The following is a 19,719-nucleotide window of genomic DNA, read 5'->3' on the forward strand; positions in this document are numbered from 1 at the left end:
TTTTGGGCAACACTTTATGTTAAGGTCTCTTCTATTACGCATTATTAGTTCATTCATAAGACTTCACAATGAATTTATAAGGCTTAGTAGAAGGTTGTTAATGTTAATAATCACGCATGGCCACTTCTAACAATGTTTCTTAAGTTTTAAAAGGGTTTGGGGTTCTTGAGTCTTATAGCTTAATTAAGTTAGGTCCACGACTCCTAACCTCGGCCTAACTTCCATACATTATTATGAAAATTCATAACATCTTTTATGAAGGTATTTAAAGGCATTATGATGTGTTAGGAATGTATTAACAATTACAGTGTTTTTTAAATTCATTTTTTTATTTATATTTCCTACTTTTTCCACTTTGTTTTCCATTATTTTTCTTTTATTTATCGACTAGGAAAGTATTTTGACCTTGTGAACAGCAATTTGTTAACTACAGTTTGCATTTCCTTTGATATGCCAATGTTATCTCAACTGCCAGCTGTTGTTACACTAAACGGCTGTGTTATCCTGTTGAGTTGTCTCAACAACTTCTGTCATCATGAAATATAAATTGACATCCCTAAAATGTAGTAAAATAATTGAGTATGAACCATGTTCAAATCATTTTTCTTGCCTCTGCCTTGACAGAGCTCACTCCTTAGATCCCATGGACGCTCAGATAGGGATGTACCTGGCCCTCCAACTGGCACTAGTTCGACAGGTACATGAAGTAAATCGCTGTAATGGCATAGCAAAGTGGACTCCAAATATTACTCCTTGAATCCTCTTCCAGGTTTCAGCTGCCATGGATCCCCTGCAGGAGGCATTGTCTCTCCATGCCGAGGACTTGCACTCGCTGCACCTGCTGACCCTTCTCCTCAGCGCCCAGAAACACCACCGCCAAGCCCTGGACACCCTCGGACTGGCCCTTAGCCAGCACCCTGACAACTTCAAGTAAAAACCCACTGTAGCTTCCCACTCACACATGCCACACAGTCGTAGGTGGGTTGAGGACGGCGCTTCCTCTCGGGGGTACCTTTCAGTGCAGTCTTTTGAATGTGTGTGTGTAATTCACCCCTGCGAGAGGTGCAGCACTAACACCAGTCATCTCTGGAGGGATTGGGTGTCTCAGTTCCACTGCACTGGAGACCCAGCGCACACTCACACAAACTCGACACCTTATTTAGTCGTGGCTGAGTGAAGGCCTGCATTGCGGTACCTTTGCCCCTCGCACAGTCTTTCATCCAAATCCCCTGTGTTCCCTTCTGGATCTTCAACCATCGGCCTGCAGTTGCATTTCCATTTTTTAGCATAGTTGTAAACATTAGAATACATACTATAATGCTTCACAGCTGAAAGACGTTTAATGAAAGTTTTGCATACTGTTATTGTTGTGTGTTTTCTGGTCATGTATTAATTATTTTGACACTTTGTGAGAACTGTGATCCCCTTGTCTTAGCTGTGGTTAGAGAAAAGACTTCCTAACATTTCAACGTTTTCTATCTCTTTGATCTTTTTACTCTCATTACAACCGACATTTTGGAGTGGTGATATTTCCGTTACGCTCATAGTGGCTTACAGAAACTTTGTTGGATCTCTGCATTTCGCCTTATCCAGGAGAAGAGCCTGAATACATGTGGCTTGTGTGCACTTCTATAGTACAAAGAGAACTGAATGTTAACATTCACATTATGGCATCTGAGAGCTAAGACCAATGATCGTTTTGCTATTAGTTGTTAACAAATCCTGATATTATAACTGTATATATATATATATTATATATATATATATATATATATATATATATATATGAAGCCAAGATAACTTGATGTTTGAGTCATGATCAGTTAGGGGGAAGCCATGGGGCCGACCCATGGCATGCTGGAGGGATACGTTTTTTCACTTTTCCTGATAACACTCAACTCTCTGAGAAGAGCTGGAGGAGGTTTGTGGGGAGAAGCTGATTTGCGTGGACTCCTGCCCACATGACCTGACCGCAGATGAGTGGAAACAGTTGATCAGTGGATGGAGTCGTCCCACAAGCACATCGCTTTTCTTACTTTCCAGCCTCCAAAGAGACTGCAGGGCAAATCTGTGCGTTGTGGGAACATCTCTGGCGTCATCTGTCAGCTCTGGTGGATGCGATCAGAAAGTGTCTGGTGCGTGTCTGATGAGCGATTTGGGGTAAAGATGATCCATCCTGGTTCTGACTCTGAAGCCATTCCATCTTTTAAACGTGTAAAACAAGACGACTTCTTGCAATGGAAGCGCTGTTGTTGCATAAGTGCTAACAATAACCGTCCAGGCGATTTACTTCACATTAGCACTGATATGGAAGCATGTTGCATCATCGCTCTGATGTGTTTACTCTTTATTACACAGCACAGGAGGCGCTTCTGCGCGCGGCCATGTGGGGTCAGTGTTGGCCTCCCTGGTCCCTGTGGGTACTTATGACATCAGGGAGGAGACTGAAGGAATAACAAGAAAATTGATGAAACGCCGAACGGAAGGAAGGACAGAGAGCCTGACAGGAGGAAGGAAGCCGGGTGGGCGGACTGGAAAGACTCTCGGATCATGATTGCGTGAGCCCTGCTGCCGCTCGCCTCTGCACGTTCGATTGGGAGATGAAATCTGCGGCCGCTCTCCTGTAGACATACACACACCTCATCCGTGGAGACACTTGACTATTTTGACCCATTTAAGAGTTCTTTTCTCTGCTCAGCCGACCTCGCTGTGTGCCAGGATTCCCCATCGCCCGGGTAACCATGAGGTCATACGGGTAGATCAGTTGTTGTTTCCAAACTGTTGTTATGGAGCATCAGGAGGAAAGAGAGAGTGAGAGAAAGAGAGAGAGAGAAGCACACAATCAGCAGAACAGACATTTGGAAATTATTTTTGACTCAACGCCTCCGAGCTGTTTGCCATTATTTATTTAACGATAACAAACGGGAATGTAACATGACGTTATTTTTCCGTCACATTCCTAAGAAACACTTTTGCGAGCAGAAAACTGAGTGTGTAACAGACCCCCCCCGATGGGGATGGGGAGTACTTCTGAGTACTAGCCCCGTACCTTTGGCCAGACCTGAAGAAGATGAAGGTTCACGTGTGAGAGTGTTGTGGTTTGGATCCTGTGCTTGGTGTCTGACATTGGCATTCATTTACGGTTCTTGAAGTCTGGGGGTTCAGGCAAACTAGACAAAGATTCAAAGTGAGACTTTTGGTCTTTAAGAGGGAGGCAACCTGAGCTGGCGTATCTGTTTTGAAAATGGCTGTTTAAACACTATCTAAGCCTCATACATTTCCAATAGGTTGTGCCATTGCAAGTCAGCCTCCTCTACTGTAAACTATTGTGATCTCTTCTCTCCATGTGTCAGAACCATTGAACATCCAGAAGGGAGGCTTGAGGCGAGGAAAGCTAAGTCATGTGACTTAGATTTCATAATAAACCCCTTGCAAAGTTGCATCCGTTCAAAACTCCTGGTGTCAGAGGTGGGATTGTGGCTTCATACCATCTGAAGCTGCACTAAGGACTCACACAAATCATTGAGTCGTTGTGTAAAGAACTCCAATGACATGGCAACACAAATTCAAAGCCCATGTGTTATCGATGTGCAGATGGTGTGCGATGGACAACAGATCGACTGAGCTGCAGGAATACACTTCTCTGGGGGGATGTGTGAAGCCGCACAACATTGTGCATGAGCTCTGACGATACCAACAAGCCGGGTCTTTGGTTGCATGGTCTTTGTGTGGAGGCACACGGGTGACTATGATAGTTTTGCACAGAATGATGGTGATAGCGGTGACACAAGTTCCAACTGCAGCAGCAACAGCCAACATTTCATAAGGTCATAAACAGACTTCCTCTATCCACAATATTGCTTGGCCTCACACTGCAATAGCAGCAAATGGGCATGGTAAAAGTACAGATGCGGTGCTGTGAGAATGACGTTCTGGGTAAACATTGTGTTGTTTGAGGCTCAGTTGTCGACTCGGTTTCCGGCCTGAATACAGATCATTCTGGGAGATCAACACTGAGAAATGGAGACGGAAAGTGAGAGAGGGGGGTGTGTTTTCTCAGTAACTAGCTCGATGAATATCATTTGCTGTGGATGTGTGAGCAAGCATCCCAGATCAAAGCTCGCAGGGTGCTGGGCATTCCGACAGCTAGCTGTGTTTGTGTGTGTGCTGAGAGGTTTGTGCGTCCATGTGGCTCAAACCGTGCACATGTATGTTTGTGTGTCACAGTGCACTGGTGAAAGGAAAGTCTTGAGGTGAGCAAGTATGTGTGTGCACGATCGTAATCTTGCTCACGCATGTTTGTGTGTCGCCGTGTGCGTGCATGTGTGTGATCCTTGTTAGCCGCTGCCTCCCTGCACCACAGCAAACTGTCAGCTTGCTGTAGCATACCCAATTTCTCCTTCCTCTTTTCTCCCACATCCTCTCCCCTCAGCTTCTGTCTTCCCCTCACTCGTCATCGCCTCTTGCCTGGCGTCTTTTTCATCTCTCCGTCTCCATTCCTCTCTTTTCTTTGAAATTTTAATCACCCCGTAAACAGGCCTGCATTTCAATGTGAAATGGGATTCTGCTCCAGATTGAGAGAGCTGAGTGGAGAGAAGAGAGAGGTGGAAAGGAGGGGGAGGTGTGTGTTAGTGAGAGGGAGAGAGAGAGAGAGAGGGAGTGCGGGAGAGAGAGGGTGATCTAGTCTCACAGTTTGTACTAAAGAGAATGATTAATCCCAGCCTTTGATTCTGCATTCATCTAACGGGATGTTGCTGCAGGAGCAAGTGTGTTTCTGTGCTTGTGTGTGTTGGCAGGGCTGGCTTATGCTCCGTTACACAAAGCGGGGCTGTCTGCACAGCCCTCCTTAATCTCTCTGTATGCACCGAGTGTGTGCATATATGCATACAGTATGTGCACATGGGCATGCCTGTATGTGTGTGTACGCGTGTGGACTGGCTGATCAGTGGGCGTGCGGAATGACTAATGCAGTAGATGTACCACTTTTTCAACAGAGCTTTATTAGCTATTTTTATACAGGGTTTACTCTGGCACGCTGAGCTGGCCACCGCCGAGCGCTTCCACCCAGCTACACGTTCTCAGGAGGAATGACAGTCTTGTAATCGGAGGTGTAGTTTTGACTGTTGTAATCTTGATGAAATCAATCGTGCAACCAGGGCGCTGAGGGAAACCGAGATTGAGACGCAAGATGGAATAGACTTTCCTCGCATGACTTGCATCACTTATGATGTAACCGTGCTTCTTGTCTGAAAACTTACAGTGAAACAGCCGGGGTTTGTTTTTCAGACGGCGATTATTTCTCTTCATTATGCATCACAGGAGACCAGGGATACAGACACAACAACTCTCCGTTGTCTCAAAATGAAGAAGAACGTTGCCACTGCTTTTGACCTGGATACCTTTGTTTTAGTGTTTGCATTTTCAGGGCTGTTATTGAAGGATGTGCTGGTTGTTGGTCGCCACTGCCAAACCCTGGGGAGGGACTTATATCAATGTGTCAAACAAGCTTCTATCCAATAGGCCTTGCCAAACGCACATGACACAGACATGTTTATTTCCCCTCTGGGGAGAGGGTTCAGGTGCTCAGTGGTTATGCAGGTAGGAAGCCCTGTCGGCAAGGAGATGCTCGGCGAAGACCTGTTGTTCCCTAAAGTTGTTTCTCTCGCTTTCATGTGAAAGAAAATATTTTTTTCTGGGCACCCCAACAACCGTGGGAGGTTTGTACTCAAGAACCGTATGTCAAGTCTCAAAGGAAATTGAAGGGTTTTTGGCCATCGCTGCCATATGCCGTAGCAAGACTTGTGATTATGGTATCACTCCCCTTCCAGGGCTCTCTACCCAAGCTACCCAAGCCCATAAGAGGGTGGAGAGGGTTCACATAGCTCAGCTGCTTGTTGGGAAGGGTGTGGTGGATCATGATCCCCTTCCATTGGTGAGGGCCTTAGAAAAGAACCCTGAGTCAGAGGTCTTTGTCATTGAGCTTCCATCAATGTTTTCATTCACAACTTTCCTGTGAGCTACAAAGTAGTGGCCAAATTCAACCAGGCGGGCGACACCTTGTATCCACTCGTGCCCCTCCCAGGCAACGTGTGGAGATATAGGAGTCTCGGATGGGTTTGCGTGTCTCCGAGGTTCCATTCGAAAGAGCACGACAGGGGTGTGCGGTTGAATCATGTTCTATCGTAACACTAATTACATAACAAGTCCTTTTTGGAAGTCTCTCTATCCGAGCGGCAAAGCGGCTAATTTAATAACCAGCTCTGATCACAGCGAGACGTCGGTGCTTTACACACCTTGTCACTTTTAACGCTAGGATAACTTCACGCCTGTAAACGCTTTGCCACACTGGTAATAAGGAGCCTGGAGACACACACACTTCCACTGGAAGGTGGACGTCTTGCACACAGTCCCTCGGCAGCACTTGTCACCCACACATCAGAAAATCTAACCTTCTTCCTCCCACACACACACTCTCTCTCTCTTTTTAACCAACCGTCCTACAGTCTCCTCACAGGGCTTATACACACGCTCGCACACACACAGACACACACTCTTCCCCCAAATGTCCAGTGACCCATGAGGCGGTAACGAGGCACATTTCACTGAGAGTTTTCTCCCCTGACACTAGCTCGTCTCTCTCAGCTATTGATCTAAACACACACTCACTCCAATCTCTATTTCCCCGGTCCACACTCTGCCAACACACACACACACACACGCGCGCACACATGCCGACAGAGTACAGAATAATTGGAGGAGCCTTCAACAACAGGGAGGCAGCGGACAGCTAGGCGGGCGGGCGTCAAATGTGACGAACGCCGCTGTCTCCCTTTCTCTCTCCCCCTTCACACTCATGGATGAGTGATGCCCATGACAGACTGCATCCTCTGAGAGCCCCTTCTGGCAATTACCGCACACACACACACACTCATACGTTCACATCAGAGACTCCCACATCACTTAACCAGTTGTCTTCAACTAAAAGGGCTTTGCGGAAACACTCTATGGTCTCCACTCATCCACGTTTCAGCCCACTACACGCACACACTCAAAGCATGTTGGTGATGACTATCTTTACCCCCTTTCTGTTTTCTATTGATCCATGTTTGCCTCAGACCACATGCATCAGTGGAACTGACCAGCAACCGGACAAGAGCATACATGTACACACGGACGACTTGCGCCTTTACTTATTCTATAATTGTATATGACTGTAAGTATGTTGAACCTCAGTGTATATATAATAATATACAGTATATGTCTGTATATATATATATATATATATATATATATATATATATATATATATATATATATATATATATATAAAGAAAACATGTGATGGCATTTGGAGAGATTCAAAACAATAATAAATACATAAATAAACATAACATAAGGTAGAATACAGGGCACTTACCAAGAATTACCTTTTCAATCTCTGTATAACGTAAAAAGAAATATTGACTGAATTGTGTGTCATGTAACAATAATGAAGGCATGTTGTATAAATGGTTGTACCGTACAAATGTATTATCTGTATATACAATCCGTTTGAGGAGATTGAAATAAGCTTTATTAAAATTGTACCAGACAAAATTTGGACGCAATAAATCAAATAACCAATGAGGTAAGTATGCTAGAAAGAGAAGTCCATATATCTGTGGACGGATCACGGGGGCAGCCTCAGTGAACAGGCCCACACTTCTCTCAAAAATCCAGCTGTCTCGGGAGAATCTGTCAGTAAAATCAAAACCAAAAAGGAACGGAGCTTTTGTAAGCGGCACGTCAAACAGTCTTATTCATGTTGGTTAACATTGTCATTGTACCTCCAAACGTGGTCTGAAATCTGTGGTTGGTAACCATGGTGACCACCAAGCAGCAGCGTGTTATGATGTATGAACAGGAGAGCTCTGTCATGAACGATGCGCTCGTATGATGTTTGCTGCGCATGACCAATGTGAACAGTGTCAACAGGAGTGGGTTTGGGTCCAAACATTCCTTCAGGTCAATTTGCTGAGTGTACACTTGACACTACATATGGGTCCCAAAACAGACGCATCTCAGGTCAGCGTTTATGCCTGTGTGATGTTAACAACAAATCATTAAACGTATTCAAATCTGTCTCTTGCATCCAGCTTGCTGTTCACCAAGGTGAAGCTGGAGGAGGTGGTGCTGGGTCCGGCGGCCGCCCTGCAGACCTGCGAGGAAATGCTACAGTGCTGGCAAAACCGCTACGACGTTGGCCGCTCCATGTGAGTCGGGGCATATGTGGTTATCTGATGGGTCCGAAGATTTCAGGCTATTGATTACCGATACTGTGTTCATGGCCCTAAATATTCATGCTTGCGTTACCCCGGACTTAAAGGTGTCTGTTTGAACAATGGGGAAATATTTAGATTCAATGTGGTGTCATCTAGAAATTGGCTTTGTAGTGAGAAGTGGGGTTGAACCGATCAGGAGTTTTGCTGCCGATCACCGATACCTATCACATGGATTGACAATGAATTTGTTATCAAAATGATGAGACGTTCTGTGTCCATGATGTGAAAAAATGAACTTAAAGTCATTTTAATTCAGACATGTTTTTATATACCTCTTCTAGGTGGCAAAAATACAAAAACCTTGCTGAATGCAGCAATTATTCTGTCAAAAGAACAACTGAAAAACATTCAATTCGATGGGCAGGTTAATCTCTAGAGACTATGCTACAGTCTGTGAAAATTTTACATATTGTAGCGGGACAGAGAACACTGCATTTATGAAAGTTTCGCTCGGACTGGCTGGTTAGCTCTGCTTACAGCTGCTCTAAGCGTTAGCTCTGCTTACAGCTGCTGAGGAATCACTGATCTCACTTTCATGAGCCCAGAAAACTCTGTGCTGGCGCTTTAAATGGCGTGTTTAATCTGAAGGCGCTTCCCTGCACAGCATTTTCCTGTGCATGTCCTGCAGGATGCACTACTTTACATGACAGATTGTAAGAACCTCTACAGCAGACATGCTGCTGCTTAGTGATCAGCGAGGAGGGAGGAGCGGACGCATCACAACCAGCGGGGCAGACTGTCACATGTGATCAGTTGTAGTGATCGGCAGTGAGAGGTAGTGATCGGCATTCACCGGTGACCGATCGATCGGAGCATCCCTAGTAAGAAGAGTGAGACTGAGAAGTGATGGAGGGAATGACTTAACATGTAGAGCGACTGTCACTTGAAGCTTCAAAATCGCCGACAGACGGCAGTTAACAGGCAGATAGAATGTTGGAGTTGAAACTCTAAAGACCGACTGCTCCTTGAGCGTTAATCTTTTGTGTATGTGGCTCACAGACAGCAGGCGCAGTTGCTGTCATCACTGTACCCAACTCATCAACAGACATAGCTTCATCTAGCCAACAAACACCAGACACTCACTGTGATGGGTTCCTGGCAGTGGCTTAATCACAGGATGAGCGATTGTCATGTTAAAAATAATTGACTGTAGGTCAACAACAGTGAAGGTGTTCGCTCTGCCTCCACCAGTGCAGCCAACAACTTTTTTTAACCTTGTCTTGCAGTGAGACAGATGAGAGCAGCAGCATCCCGCTGGCTGAGAAGACTGAAGCAGTCCCCATTACCCGAAAACCCTCCCTGCACCTGACTCTGCCCGACTTCCAGGATGCTTCTACAGGTTTGTCCGCGCACTCAGTCTTGATCCCGTCGGTCACGGTTTCATCAATCACATTGCTTGAGTGAAGGTCAGTTTGTGAAGTCATTTTTTTAAACCCTTCACCTGCCGTCGCTCTCACAGGTTCCCCAAGTCCATCCTCAGTAGCAGCCTCTCGCCTGGAGGCGGCGCTGTCGGAGGTTTCTGACGTGAGCTCCACCAGACGCCAGGGACCCACCTACATCTGGACCACCCTGGAGCACATCTGGCTACAAGCTGGTATGTAAAAAGATTCTTCAAAAATGTCTGTTTACGAAGAGGTCAATAATATTGTTTCAAATCTCCCGCCGATGGACGTAGAGCATGATTCTGTTTTTATAGACTTGTTGAAGAGTGAAGTGAAGTCTCCTGGTGGAGAGTGTCGAAGTAGCTTCAATACTAGAAGCGTTTTAGTCCCTCTGACTGAAGCCTGCTGGCAGTAAGAACCCAAATGTGACCGGGTTTAACCACTGGACCGTGCATGCTAGGCTCATGCAACTCATGCAAAGGCTCAGACTTATATTCTGGAAAAGCTACAAATTAATTTCCACGCATGAAAACATGGCCTCATCCGGACCTTCTCCTCCCTGAAAACCCCACACACAGGGATTTTTTTGAATGAAGCACTGACTCCCAGAAGTTGTTGTGTAAAAGACTTTTCTATCTGCTCACTGACCTGCTTCCAAGCTCAGATGTGTTGCTGTGTCTCTCGGGAGAGAGACAGAGTTTGTGCACTTGGTGCGCAGTGAGTGCACATTTGTTCACTTCTGTGACTCACGTGACTGCTGGGAGTAGTTTTCATCCTCATTCTTTTAGATACCAACACTGCAGGAAAAGGACCAGCCATGCTTGGTCTACGCATCCTGTGATGCTGTGCTCACACCTGAGATCCGTCTGGATGAGACTGATGTTGTAACCAGTTTAATTCCGGTGTCAGACTCACTGGGGATGAGACAGGGAGGAGGGGCTTCACTGACTGAACCCTGCGCTTGTGTGACAAGGCCGATACGGCCATTGGGCGTGTCGAGTAGCTCCAGTCGTGACCTGAGCTCTGTGTCTCTGGCATTCCTGTGTCCAGCAGTCACTTCCTGGAAGTCTCTCGAGAACATGTTGAAGCACAGAGGAAATGTCACACACACCGACTCACTCGCCCATGGAGAACATTTGCTTATTCTGGATGGATCTTCTCAGTTATGAGTTTTTTTTTGTTTTCTTTTTTTGGTAGAAGATTAAAAAAGAGCTCGGTAATTCCAGACTTCTAATTTTTGCTTTTTAAAATTTCAATTTAACTTTGCTTTATTTGCTATCTTCTGGATTTATTTTTGTTATTTTATTTTGTCTTATTTTTGTGGGTTTTTTTTTATAGTTGCAAATATTTAGTTTGGACTTAATTTTGGACTTACAATCTCATTTGTTAGATGATGTTTATTTTTCAGTCAGAATATTTTAATAATTTAGCAATGCTCCTTAAAATGTTTAACGTTTAATATTACTATAAATATTTTGTTTGCACTTCATTTTTGTTTTCTTTCCCCATATTTGCCCTTTTCATGAGTAGACGTTTGCACACTGCTGCACACGATTAGGTTTCCTGTCCCCTCCTTGACTGACATCCTGCTGTGGTACCTGCGGTGACAGGACTAGCACCTGTGAAAGGTCTGGATGACTTCAGAGCCTCTGTCCCCCTCACAATCCCCAGAAATGTAGATGAACCTCGCGGCTTCTTTTCCTCCAGCTGAGGTAGCAAACATGCAGGATTCCCATCTGCTCATCCGACTCACTGGCACAAACAAAACATCCACAAGCAAACACACACATGGGTTCAGACCGGAGCAAGACGCGTGTGTGTGTGTGTGTGTGTGTGTGTGTGTGTGTTTTATTTGTACAGCGCAGTTGGCGGCACACGAACGCGCTGTGTTTACCTGAGAGAAATGTCAGCTCATGATGCGCCTCCACTTGTTGCTGCGCTCTGGTTTCAGCGCTGGGCTCCCTGATCGGACTCTGTCGTAAGCGGAAGTGTGTTTGGCAACTTCACAGCCCCAGCAAGGAAACACAGCTTCAGAATCTGATGACCATATTTAGGCAAGAGTTCCAGGACTTCCCAGGATCCAGTGTGTGTGTCAGTGAGTGAATCCCACTGACAGGGTTTATGCACTTGAGTGTCACACAGCTGACTTGATAACAACTTGCCCCCTCGTACTATTTCTCTTGTCAGCTGTTGTCAAAAGTGTTCTACATTCTATCAAATGATATTGGAAAAGTTACTGTTACTACAAAAGTTACTCTTCACTTTTATTCCTCTGAAAAGAAGGATGACGCTCTAAACAAACCTAGTTGAAGACAAAAACATACAAAGTCACTTTGTTTTCAGAAGTGGTGAGGAAAATGTTTGGAATGGGTTTTAGGCTCAGGTTAGGCTACTATAAATGCTTCTGTAACACAGGCTTATCACATGTTTTAAGTGAAATATAACTTTTCAACTACAAATATTCATCCGTTCTAATGAATCCCACTTGCGTGAGACTTATTTTTGTCCACTTTAGGCCACCGTATATCAAGCTGTGTTGGAGTAGAGCAGGCAGAAATAAACGTGGACTATGTTTTTTAACTCGTGATGGTCCGGGAGAGTGCACACGTCATGGTGCTGATGTGCTTTCCTTCATTTCTTTCGCTCACTCGGGTGATTTCCGAGTGCGTTCGTATGGGTGTTGAAATTTTCTATATTACTGAAAATGCGGCCGCAACATCAGTGTAATACTAAGAACACATGAAACAAACATATACAAACAGAAACATGAACTTACAAAAAAGAGACAAGCCATGCCTGCAGAAAAGAAAACAAAAAAAGAAGCAGAAGCAGAGGCAGATGCAACAGCATTTTCTTAGTGACAAAATACTGTAAAATCCAATACAGTAAACATAGTAGACAGAACGCAGGAACATGAATTAAATACACATATCCACAATAGAAGTGAGAAAGAAAAAATATAATATATAAGTAAGTACAGGTACATGCACTGAACATATCAATGCACTTGCAAACACATGGACACTCAGAAACACAGGAATGACCCAGAACCATGAACATATACAGAAGACAATAACACGCCGCAAATGCGTGCATGTAGCCACTCAAAGACAGAAAACACGCACACAAAGACACAAAAACAACTGGCACTGACATGTTCGTTTCCGCTGGTCTCCGCAGGTGAGCTGTTCATAGCGGACGGCAGGTTGAAGGAGGCCCAGTTCTGTGTGGCCGAGGCCAGCTCGCTCTTTCCGAACTCTCACTCGGTGCTGCTGCAGCGGGGCCGCCTGGCGGAGCTGAGGGGCCAACTGGACGAGGCCAAAGGTCTCTACGACGAAGCTCTGGCCATCCATCCCACCGGAGAACGCATCCTGGTGCACTTGGTGAGTTCATGAAATTGGGATTCATCTAACCGTGCTGCAGACTCACACATGGATACCCTCGTATATTTAAGTCGCTCGCAGGATCCTGCTAAAAAACACTCATCCATGCACACATTGGAAATGCTTATTAAATTACGTCACATTCGGTGTTACGCAAGAATCAAGCGAGTCTCACTTTAGCACTTGTGTCCCACACAAATCGTCTTTTCCTCCTCTGTTTCATTTGAAGTCCAGGAAGCTCACACAGGCGGCTGGTGAAGAAGTGTTCTGAATACAGAATGTTTGCTGTTTTGTGTTGAAAATTGGTTTGAGTTGGACCGGTACCTCTGGTGCCTCACACCAGGAAGTCATGTGATTGTTGCCGTTTGTCTGTCTGAGGGCAAAATGGAAAACTTGACTTGATAAAACAGCAATCACTACAGTTGATATACAGCAGACCTGGGCAAAGTGCGGCCCAGTGGCCATATGCGGCCCTTTATCTGTGTTTTTGCGGCCCTCGTGAGGTCTGACTAAAACCATACTGTTAAGTCGCCATTTTCTGTCAGTTTTTTGTCCTGTTTCCGTTTCAGCCAGAACACATTCATGACTAAATTTTTGATTCTTCTTTTCGTTTGTCATTTTTCTCAAAATTAGTTGAAAGAAAATTCTAAATATATTTTGAATATATTTTAAATATATATCATCTTCCATGTTTGGTCCATAGTTTTGTTATGATTTTATTAAAATACATTCATTTCTTATAGGGTTCATGCCATATTTACATGTCTTAATATCCTTGCTTCCATTGAACCTTTTATGTTTCATTTCGTCCAGATTTTTTTCACGTTTCATAGTCATCACTGCCATTCTTTTGGCATGATGGCCCCTCACAACAGTCACAGTTTATAATGTGGCCCTGTAGGAAATTTATCTGCCCACCTCTGGTATACAGTCATAGCTTGGTCCATGACAATGTGTTGCTGTTGTTCTTTTAGCGTTCTGTTGTAGTAGTCATGGTGCGCTCGATTCAGCTACTCATGGTCACGTGGAGGGGCTTTCAACTGGAGCTTTACACCCAGCTTTGTTTTGGTACTTGCCTTTTGCTGTAAACCATCAAAATGTTCGTGTTAGCACAATGGCTACTCAAGACGTTGTTTTATTGAGTTGACTGTATTCTGTCTTCTATGTTGTCATGTGACATGCGCTTCTTGTTAGCTGAGCGCTTTTCTATTGCCGGACCCCACAAGGTCAAATGTCAAATTTGAGGATGAGGGCCTCAAAATAACTTGGTCATTATGATTTGGTTTTAAGTTTAGTTCAGGGTCTAAGGTTAGCCATTTGTTTTGGATGGGCAGAGACGTGGGAAAGCATCATGGCAATGAGAGGACCCCACAAAGATATTGTCACAAACCAGAGAGTGTGTGTGTGTGTGTGTGTGTGTGTGTGTGTGTGTGTGTGTGTGTGTGTGTGTGTGTGTGTGTGTGTGTGTGTGTGTGTGTGTGTGTGTGTGTCAACTGCGGCAGACTCCTTATTGTTGGCTGCCTAAATGCCCTCCACACTCTTTAACTGCACTTTTGGAACACGTTTAAACAGTAATAAAACATGTCAGGAACATCTGCTCTGTTCGCCACCATAGTTGCTCTGAGACCCCAGGCACTCACAGACCAAGGTAAACTGAGGTGCCACTGTATGCATTTCCAGGCTCAGGAAAGCTCCATGTGACGTCTGCGTTCATGACCCTGAACTGACTCTTCAGACAGAGTCCATTGTTAACATTTATGATGGAGGACAAACACGACATGATGGTGATGGAAAGCCACATAAGTAAGCTACGCTTAAGATGTTGTTTTGTGTTTCCAGATTGTGTTCTTGACTTGGTTCCACTCCATTAACTTCAGTATTGTTTCTCTAATCACAAAATCCTTTATCGTCTGGTCCTGACTGCATAAATCCCAATGACAAGCTGGTCCTCATGGCCTCTGGAGCCTCGGGGGAGCGAGCGTGAAAAACATTTTCCAGATTGGACTTTGATCGGGGCTTAGTGCGTGGGGGGCAGCAGCCTCTCCATACTGTCCATGAATATTCATCCGTCTATTGTCAATTATTCATCACCGTGCGCCATGAAGTGTTGCGATGCATCGAAGTTCTCCTGGATGGGAAGGTGCGAGTGGAGTTTTTCTTAACCACACTGCACCTCCACTTCCTCCTCCGCCTCATGTGATCGGGCTTAATGAGGTATCGGTCAGTTATTGACCAGGCAGCGGAGACAATCACGGGGTCGGCGAGGTGAGACCTGCTATTGATGGCTGCGTCCTCCCAGCAAAGACGTTGCTGTTGCATGTTTTATTTATTCACAAGCGTGTTGGCTCGCCGTCACGCTGATTGAAGGAGTGGAGCGAGGCTGGTCATTATGGGATGGAAGTTAATTAGGTTATTGTTTCCATCTCCTGATGAGAGGGTGTGCGTTTGATGAAAAGGGATTCACTTATTTATCACCAATATGAAGATGCGGCTGCACTGAAATGTCATTGCACGTTTGGTTCGGGCAGAAATGAGGCTAAAATGCTTCTTCTTCTTCCGGCTTCTCCCTTCAGGGGTGGCCACAGCGGATCATCTTCCTCCATCTCAACCTGTCCTCTGCTTCCTCTTCTCTCAAACCTACAAACCTCATGTCCTCCTTCACCACCTCCATCCATCTCCTCTTTGACCTTCCTCTCCACCTTCTGCCTGGCAGTTCCAACCTCAACATCTTCATCTACCAATGTACTGTCTCTCTCTCCTCTGTACATGTCCAAACCATCTCCATCCAGCCTCTCTGACTTGGTCTCCTAAACACCTGAGCACATGTGCTGTCCCTCTGATCCTATCCATCCTGCTCACTCCCAGAGAGAAGCTCAGCATCTTCATCTCTGCTGGTGTTAATAGTAATTTGACCAACGATCATGTTCCATTTGTGTGGGGAATATGTTCTAATGTAGGCGTGGAAACCGAACACACAATTTAGATACAAACACATGAAAAACACACATTGAAAACACACAGAAAATGATCAAATGATGACCCAACTAGGGAAATAATGTATTATTTGAGATATGAAAACACAACAAACACACTCTAAAACAAGACAAACAAAACTCAACAACTACATACACACAACTGAAACTGAAAAAGACTAGAGAAAAAGATCTCTTTATGTATCACAAACTCAGCAACTGATACAAAACCATTGTAGCCAACCATTTTGACTGAAACACTCTTGTAAAAACCTGCATCAGTAAGGAGTCGCTGTGTGGGAACGTCAACCGTTCACCTGGACCTCCACTGCACGAGGTCCAGTCCTTCCCACCAGCGGGGACCCTTCTGATCGTCACACATAGTGAAGCAAGAAGGTGTTGCGTGTCTCTCATCAGCTGTGATTCACTCCTCTCACCCTGCAGAGACTTCAGATCAATGATTGAGCTGCTATAAAAAGCAGCTTGGCTCTTCTCCTCTCACCTCATCCCTTCTTCTCTCAGCAACACCACACGCACTCTGCTTTCATCATGGAGACCTGCAAATTATTTTGGGAAAACTTCTCATTGGAAAGATGGAGTCCTGCTTCTCCCCCACATCTCTTTCATGGCAGCGGACCCTCTTCCTCTTTCCTCCGCTCCGTACAGATCTCTCTCGCGCCCACGTCCACCCACTCGCCAGCTCAGTCTCTCCTCGTCTGTCTTCCAGATGATCCAATGGATTAACCACTGCTGCTCCGACCTTTGACCTCTCTCTGTTGTCATGGTGAATGAGGGATATTCCTCAAATCCGTGACGCGCACACACCACCGTGAGCGGAGACTCACATTAGCTGAAACGCTGGCCACCTTGTGACCACATAAGGATAGTGCGTCTTCGCCGTGTGTGTGTGTGTCACTGTGCGTATGCGCGCACATGTGTGTGTACAAGTGAAGTTCAGACGGAGGTATGCATCTTTCCCATATTTGGCCTTTGAGAGGACCAATCCCAGGGGGAGAAATGCTGAAACAAATCCAGCTGGCAGCTTCTGCACTGGGTCTCTGACAGGGCAGATGTGTCCTCAGTGTGTGCGCGCCCTCATTGAACCATTGATTCAACCCTGCTATTCTTGATTTTCATGATATATTTAGAGGCATTTCCCCCCCAAAAAATGTTTTATTATATTTCAGATATATATATAAAATATTTTAGAATTCTTTGCCTATTTTCTTTGGTTTTATTCATCAATTTATTTTTTCTATTACATAAAAAAATAAACATTATAAATAGTTTATCACATCTTTATTTGCCTTATTATGCAATTGTTATTTTTTTTAAAGTTTATTTATTTATCTTCTGAAATAAGATACATCACGGGTCACCGACCTTTTAGCAACTACAAGCTACTCCAAGTTCACTGTGTGACCTGAAGGGCTGCCATCGGTTCAGCACACACTTCTGAAATCACCATATACAAGTAACACCCGACTTGCGACCTGCTCAACTTACATCCACCCGTACTTTCAACCACGGCCAGTAGATGCTTTTTTTTCTTATTCAATGTCTGGCATCCCAGCATCTCACTCTCACACAGAGATCTATCACTACAGTAGCACCTATAACCCTCGCGTCGGCTATTTTGAATGGCATTCGACTTGCGTCCAAGCTCACTTACGACCGGTTGGTTGGACCCGATCCTGGATGTCGCCGGCCTTCGCTTCATGTACTCAATGCCGCAACATTGCAAACCAGGGAGAAGATGTTATCCCTCAGTTGACTTCTGCCACGTCGTGCCACTGGTAGAGAAGGCTGTTGGTTTGATCATGGGCTTCATGAGAAGCTCCTCAACTGAAGCCGCTGCTATTCAGATCTCTCTTCTCTGTCTCTGATGAATGACAGTGCTCTTCTATAGTACTTTTAAGGCAGATGCGTGGGCTGTTCTACTCAGAGTCTCTCCTTGATGCCAGAAATTCTCTTTTTCTACAGAGAAAAGTAGAAATCCCAGGTCAACTTTGTCTTTTGGCTCAGCTCTTTCCCTTCAGTCCTCATGACTGAAGACACTGCAGAGCTTTGTGTCTGTTGTGCTTTAAAAAAAAGGCCCTTCATCTTCTTTAACTGAATAATTTGCTGATCACTCACTAGTGGACCCGCCGTGTTGAGGATGATATATCAGCTCCTTCAGTGTGGCTAACACTCGTCTGCTTGCACAGCGACAAGCCTAAGTGGGACAGTGTGTGGGACATTTTATTCGCAGCGTTTCCCATTTTTCTGCCTTGCATCATCCTGCGAGAATCCAACCTACAGTTGCTCCTTTTCTCCGGCTGCTTGCGTGTATTTTTAAACTGTATCTGCTGCGGACGCTCCGTGTGCCGGTGGCCCATTTATTGCGCTCTGCCTTGAGGGGAATTCTGATGATATTCTTGGTTGATATTCTTCCGCTGGAGCTCTGCAAAAGTACATACTGTACTTTTCCTTGAATGTCCTGGAGATCTGATTGTTAATAGGACAGCAGATGAAAGGCGGCGCATCACAGCAGTGAAAGAGGACGCGTGTGGAAGCTGTGGTTTTATGACAAAACATTCATTCTAGCTTAAAATTGTGATTTATTCAGGAGTCGGTTTCGCTTTTCTTTTTGCCCAAGTGGTCCTCTGACCAGATCAGTTTAGCCGTGGCGGTAATCTGATATCACTCGGACGTGGTGACCAGCTGACCAGATGATATGTCCCCTCTATGAAGCAGCTGCCTACTCCTGTCTCAGAAGTGTGATGGCGCTCCCAGATTATCTCCAAGGAGATCTCAGCTCAACCAGAGTTGTAGCGGCGCGTCAGCGCTTCAGTTCCCATCGCTCTCGGAAGAATTCAGTTTCCATTTAGACCCTTCCTGCAGGATCCTCCGGCCTCTGATTTATTTGTTTACATGTTTTTAGGTTTTCAATTTCAGTTTTGTGTCGCTTGACCATGTATCTTCTCATCATGAAATGAAATCCTTACGCTCATGTTGTTGAGATAACTCACCTTTTATGTCTTACTGAGCTCGGCCTTTAACTCAGCGGTCGACCTGATGAAGAACAAAAGCTGGTGACATGATGTTCTCACTTCACCGGGGGTGAGGGGGAGTGTGAGGGAAAGCCCATGACTGGAAGTCATGTCGAGCTGAAGCAGCCCCTGAGGTGCAGTCCATAATAACCACGACCAACATGTTCACTTATTCACTACGCGCCACTGAACTCGCTCCTGTCCGTGCACGTGGCGGAGCTTTTAGAGTGCGCGAGGCCAGTACAGTGGGCTCACAGTTCTGCTCAGCTGCCGGTATTTTTGGAGGGTGAGGGTGTGGTGGGCAGGGAGCGCAGCAACACCCTGGTATGCCGCGCGCGTTCGTGCTGAGCTCCAGCCGTGTTTTATTGGAGCCCACTGGGCCACGTCCGTGCGCCGTTCCTGTTCATCTGTCAGGCTCGGCGCCTTGTCAGCCGTTACACATTTGGCCTCCCCTCCTCTTAACCTCATTACGGTAAGTGTTTTGGTTGACGTGTGTGTATGTGCGGCATGTGGCGCATGTGAGTGAGAGGCAGCGCTCAGATGGGGAGCTGATCCTGAAACGCGGCCCAGTCTCGCTTCCGGCGATGGCATGAAATGAATCTGACCCACTCCCAACATCCTCCACATCT

At 45.4% G+C, this 19,719-nt stretch overlaps 1 protein-coding gene across 5 annotated transcripts in view; it reads left to right on the forward strand.

Annotated features, from left to right (window-relative positions):
* ttc7a (tetratricopeptide repeat domain 7A) overlaps positions 1–19,719 on the forward strand; it is a 49,073-nt gene that overhangs the window by 19,488 nt on the left and 9,866 nt on the right. For all 5 annotated transcript variants that reach the window (XM_053874480.1, XM_053874481.1, XM_053874482.1 and 2 more), the window contains 6 exons: positions 625–697; positions 770–930; positions 8,136–8,252; positions 9,548–9,660; positions 9,781–9,915; positions 12,884–13,086. In XM_053874480.1, coding sequence (XP_053730455.1) covers positions 625–697; positions 770–930; positions 8,136–8,252; positions 9,548–9,660; positions 9,781–9,915; positions 12,884–13,086 — 802 coding nt within the window. The remainder of the gene's footprint in view (positions 1–624; positions 698–769; positions 931–8,135; positions 8,253–9,547; positions 9,661–9,780; positions 9,916–12,883; positions 13,087–19,719) is intronic.

Source organism: Synchiropus splendidus, chromosome 9, assembly GCF_027744825.2.
Source record: "Synchiropus splendidus isolate RoL2022-P1 chromosome 9, RoL_Sspl_1.0, whole genome shotgun sequence".
Classification (NCBI taxonomy): domain Eukaryota; kingdom Metazoa; phylum Chordata; class Actinopteri; order Syngnathiformes; family Callionymidae; genus Synchiropus; species Synchiropus splendidus.